The 5,811-nt window shown below is 37.6% G+C and overlaps 1 protein-coding gene across 1 annotated transcript; it reads right to left on the bottom strand.

The window, feature by feature from the left end:
• Positions 1–684: 684 nt before the first annotated feature.
• Positions 685–1,701, bottom strand: LOC131857504 (uncharacterized). The gene has a single exon (XM_059210155.1). The coding sequence runs from the start codon at positions 1,699–1,701 to the stop codon at positions 685–687; it is 1,017 nt and encodes a 338-aa protein (XP_059066138.1).
• Between the last annotated feature and the right edge of the window lie 4,110 nt (positions 1,702–5,811).

Consider the following 5,811-nt stretch of genomic DNA (forward strand, 5'->3'; position numbering starts at 1 on the left):
CATGCTGACCATAGTTGTTGTATCTTGCATTTTTGTTGAAATATTATGTATAGGGGCTCACATATAACTGAAATGATTTTATTCTACATTCATTTCTCTTGTGACCAATCTTATTATAGTGATGGCATATGACATTAACATGTTTCTTTCATAGCTAGGAGAGTGTCTATGCATAAGTTTGCACTCTGAATACCTATGACCATTTTGATTGCACTTGTAACAAATGACATTTACATTTCTTGGGGTAGACAATGGACTCTTCCTATCATAGATGGGGACAAATCTATGCATGAATTTGTAACTTGGCACACTATGTCCATATGCACCACATTTTTGACAAAACACCTTTCTATTCCTAGAGAATGCACTTTGAATTTTCTTACTTCTATTCCTACATTCATTTGCTCCATGCCCATAAGCTTTGCAGGAGTAACAATAAAAGGAGAAGGAAGAATTGTAACTTACAATTTCATTTTTCCATGTATGTAGAGATCTTGTTGACCTATTTGTTCCATCTCCTCTTCTTCTGTGGTTGGACTTGGGCTGTGCATCTTTAGTAGTCCTTTCATCTGATCCTTTTGGTCTCCAACCTTGTTTGTGAGCAGAAAATTTTGATCTTCTATGCCTTCTTCTTGTGTTCTTGTCTCTGGTGAAGTCATCTTCATTCAACTTGCCTTTTCCTTTTTAATCAACATTATTTTTCTTTGTTGCAACAACTGTGAAAGTATTTCCATTACCATCCTGACTTGAAGATACAAAGTTGATCTCTCCTTTATATGTCTCCCCACTGGTAGAACATTGACCAACCTCACAACCTAAACCAGTTGAATCTTTGTTTTTCTTTTGTTGATTCAACATCTTGTTTAATGCACTTATGCTTCCTTCATACTTCATTCTTAGCTTGAGATCTTCTTGGCACTTCTCAAGCTCCTTCTTGAGATTCACAACTTCATCTTCCAGCTTCTGACACTCCTTTCCTTTTGTCCCCACTTCTAGCTCTAACTCCACACACCTTCTCTTCTTGATATAAAAATCTGATTTTATTCCTTCACACATCCCTTTGGCTTCTTCTAGTTGAGCTGTCAATGTGTTGATATTCTTATTGGACTCTTCAAGACATTTTCTCAACTGATCACATTCTTCTTGGACTGATTTTTTGTAATTCTTAAATTCTTTCCTAACATTTTTCAACTCTTCAAGAGCACTTACCAACTCACCTTCAAGATCCACTTCAACATTATTATCTTCTTCTTCATTTTCTTCATTGCTTCCAAAAGGATCCAACCTGCTGGATTGAGAAGCACTATCACAGTGATATGTTTTCTCCACATTTAAAGCTTCTTGTGCAATGCGAAACTGAGTTTCCTTTTCATCTTCACTACAACCACAATCTAATCTTCTTCTGTCATCCATACTTAGATGAGATCTTCTCTTCTCTTTCTTTTCATAGTCTGACTCAGCAGTGCTTAGTACCTCTCCATAGGTTTCCTTTAACTTATCCCATACATCTTTTGCAGGCTTACATTTCTTGACCTTTAAGGATACAATATCAGTTATCCCACCGAGAATAGTCTTTTTGGCTTCAACATTGCACTCATATTTTGTTTTTTCTTTAGGATCAATAGGAGGACAAGTAGGAATAGAGTAACCATTTACAAATAACATCCAGACATCATAGCCCCCAAACAAATAGATTTCCATTCTTGAACTTCAAATGAGATAGTTTGAACCATCAAACTTTGGAACATTAGCAGAGGATGACTCATACATCACCATTGTGTTCACAAACCAGAATCTACCCAAGCTAGAGAAATCTTATCTAACTGGGAACCTAAGGCTCTGACACCAATTGAAGGAACACAATGAACCACTGTGAGGGGGGGGGGGAGTGAATCAGTGGTCATCAAAAACTTTAACTTCTAAAAGATCTAAGCTTTAACCACACTAATCATAAAGCTATAAGCAAAAATATAAAACACATTAACACACTCAAAGAAAAATCATAACATAAGAATATATGAGGAAAACCCATGGTGGGGAAAAACCTCGGTGGGAAATGCTGCTAGAGTCTATTGCTCCAATCCAACCTCACAAGTAAATTACTGATTACAAAGTGTAGAGAACCAACCCAAGGAGCACCAACCCCTGTAGTTTATGGGTACCAACCCAAAGGAGCACCAACCCCTATCTTTATGGGCACCAACCCAAAGGAGAACCTACCCTTTCTCTGAGCACCCACTCAAAGATTACAATGAAGATAAACTAAAAATATAATTTATGCACCTTGTTACAAATGAGATTTTGTAACACCTTAATGCTCCGCTCTCTAACCTTTGCTCTCTGATTTCTACTGTCAATCTCCATCCTTTGCTCTTTGTCCTCTTCTTATACCTACAACCAACTCTTTGTTTTTTTCTCTAATCATTCCTCTTTCTCAGCCTCTTACAGTGTATATAACCCATTGTGTTATTTGCCTCAACTCACTGCTCTCTAGGTCTCAATTCTCTACACTCCACCTTGGTACACTTGTCCATCTACAATCTGCTATGACTCTTAGGTACCTCTTGTCTCCTCTACACATTTCAACATTCGGCATACTACCTCTTCTACAATGTTATTACTGTACTGGCATTGTGTTATTGATATTTGCGAAAAATGCTTTTATGCTTTGTTCTCTCTATTCTCTCTATTCTATTCTTCCAGAGCTTCTTCACCTATGTGTTGGCTACAAATCCTCTTCTTTTCTGCTATTTTTTTCTCAGGATACTCAACTTTCTATTTTTGCAACACACACTATTTCTTCCAGATCACCTACTAACACTTTCAGCTCAACGCCCATCTCATTATCACTGCCAACTTTGCACACCTACCTTTGTCACATCTCCTTTTGGTCATCTCTATACCTGCAATATTTCCCTCCAAGAATGGATTAAAAATATGATCATCTCGGATCTCTAAGAGATCATATCTGCATGTTGATCAAAATTTCTGTACACACCTCTCAGACAGATAGCCCCATATTAAATGCATCCTCTAGATATCCTTCTGCAATCATATTATATCTATGAGATTTGATTGCTATATTTAGTAATCTTTTGTCTGAAAATGAATTCTTGAGCCTCTCATTGAGCTAGAATAGGTCCACCATTAAATGCAACATCATCCTTTTTCGTCCTACTCTTATTTGATGTAAAACTACTTCATTTACAAGTTCCACCTCTACAAACAACATCTTTTGCAATTCTAAATTGTTTTTCGTTCATTATGCATGCTACACACCATCAAAATGATCAACCATTCCACCAGGTCAACCAAGGTCAACTGCCCACATGGACCACATGTCTATCAGGCTACAATTGTGGCATTAAAATCCTACCATTTGGTCGTATTTTGCAGTTGGGGGTATTTCATCCAAACTCGGCTTCCATCATAGTGAAATGAACTTCTTATTTCTATAGCTTCCAAAGGTTTGGAAGAGCCATTTTGTGTCATACCGAAGCCATGTTACAATGAAAAGCATGTTGGTGTTGGAAAAACAAACCACAAGTCACACCAAAAAAGAAAGCGATATTGGCCAAACGCATCTCCTGTCATATCAAAAAGAACATATCGCTATATGTTCCACGAGCCTGCAAAGGGAAAAAAGAGTCTTGTTTAATTGTGAGGTTATTCCGAAAAGAATCCTTGTCACCAAGATAGTTTTGTTGTCACACCAAATCGAACACTTCATCGGCAAGACATCGAGCTGGTTACACTGAAGGGAATACATTTCGGTGTAACACATAGAGTCTTCACAAGCCAAATATAGTCATACCAAAATGGAGGGTCTCATTGAAATGAAATAACATCGACCAGACAATATGGAGATCACACGAATAACCAATCTTGTCACCCAAACGAAAGGAGTATCATGCTGAAACATGAAGATTTCAGTATAGCTAGGTGAGTCTGCCAAAGCTGATAAGAGTGTCATCGAAACAAGAGGTCACCCCAAAAGACATCCCGTTGGCAAGACATAACTAGTGTCTCACCAAAATCTGCCAAGGAGGGGATTTTCAACATTTCTTAGTCTGCAACCTACAAAAATCGCTGGTGATGAATCAAACACATTGTGGGACACCTGTAGAACATGAAACCGCCTTGTGTACACCTCTACAACACTTGAAATCACTTCTTTTGTGCCTACTAGTTCCTCTACAACCTGCAACGTTTGTGTAGCATAACACGACGTGTTATGCACGATTGCATAACTTGCGTGTTATGTACTTCCCCTGTTTGGAACTATTCTCTTGTTGACATCGATGACAAATTGAATGCCAACATAAACTACTTGAGCCATTGACAAATCATGAGTTAAATGACTTAAGGCAAATCAATGCCTAGCTCGGTAAACTAAACTAAAGTATGAGAAAGGAAACCTACTCTTAAGCTGTATACAAGACTCCTAGACCGAACATGACTCAAAGAAACAAAATCTATACATGACCTCGCATTACTTCTCAAATTATTCAACATGATCATGGCAATAGTGATGTTTTGGAGATGGGAAAACTCATCTTTAAATTTAGAGAGGGAGGCTCTTAGTATGCAAATCTCATACTCGGGCAAAACTCTAGTCAAAATGATTAGTTGGGGCAGGTCATTGGGTTTGTGATGAATCCATATACAAGTTGTTTTCCCAAAACCCCCATAATCAAAATCATAATAACTTTTAAAGCTAGGAGTAGGGAAAGAGACAACCTGACTCTGTTTGTGTTTGAATTGAAACTCTTGCTTACCATCCATCACTGAATCATTGGAAGAGAGATCAAGAGGTCGCCACTGGTGATGTATCATTCCACTAGCATCTTTGATATGCAAATTTTCATTCATTGGTTGCTCTTGAATCCTTAGGATTGGAGGCAATGCAACCTTGAATTAATCGTCACTTTTCACTTCTGTGGCGACAACAGGTTGAATTTATTGCATAAATGATGTATCCTTGTGAAGCTCCATAAGCATATCTTAGAAATGCGAGTATCCTTGATAAGTTGATTTTCAAAAAATTCTTTTGGTGGGTTCTCATATACTGACTTTGACGATAGCACCACCTCAAAGTGCCCTTTGCTTTCTAGCTCCATCTATTCATCTTGAAGGATGCTTGAGAGTTCTTCATTTAAATCTTCTTCTTGTGGCAAGGATGAATGCCTATTGATGATGTCTTCCACTTGAATGGGTGGTAAATGCTTGCTTCTTTGTTTTTGAAATGGTGAAGCATCTAGTGATAGTGGATCAAGAAGATCCTTCATGTCACTTACGCTCTCTGCTATGTCTTCCTCAATCTCTTCATAATCTTCTTCAAAAGTGTCTATGGTTTGTAAAATTTCATGTCTTGATGTTTCCAAGCATTGATCTTGACATGCTAGCGTCTTTGTGGTTTGAAAATTTTCCACTTTTTCTCCCACTTCCTTGGATACAAGGTATGCAAAGCTATAACTCACTGTAACACATTGATAATCAAATTGAATCATCCTATTAGCTGGCCACTCTTACAACAATGCTTTGGGAAGTCAAAGTTGATGATGAATCATGCCACTCACAGAGACTTGTTTGTCTTGGAACAACATTGACAATGACTCGTCTTGTTTTTTTTTCTATTAGACTTTCCACACTCCTTTGAATATCATGGTGGTGATGATGTCTTTGAGCATCCCCTTAAATTGTTCTTCATATTTGGGCTCACTTATAATAATTTGTATTTCTTCAATCAATCTTTCCATATGATTGTCATCCTCTTCAAGGTTCTTACTTGAAACTTCTTGCAATTCATTC

The sequence above is a fragment of the Cryptomeria japonica genome, chromosome 8 (assembly GCF_030272615.1).
Source record: "Cryptomeria japonica chromosome 8, Sugi_1.0, whole genome shotgun sequence".
Lineage (NCBI taxonomy): Eukaryota > Viridiplantae > Streptophyta > Pinopsida > Cupressales > Cupressaceae > Cryptomeria > Cryptomeria japonica.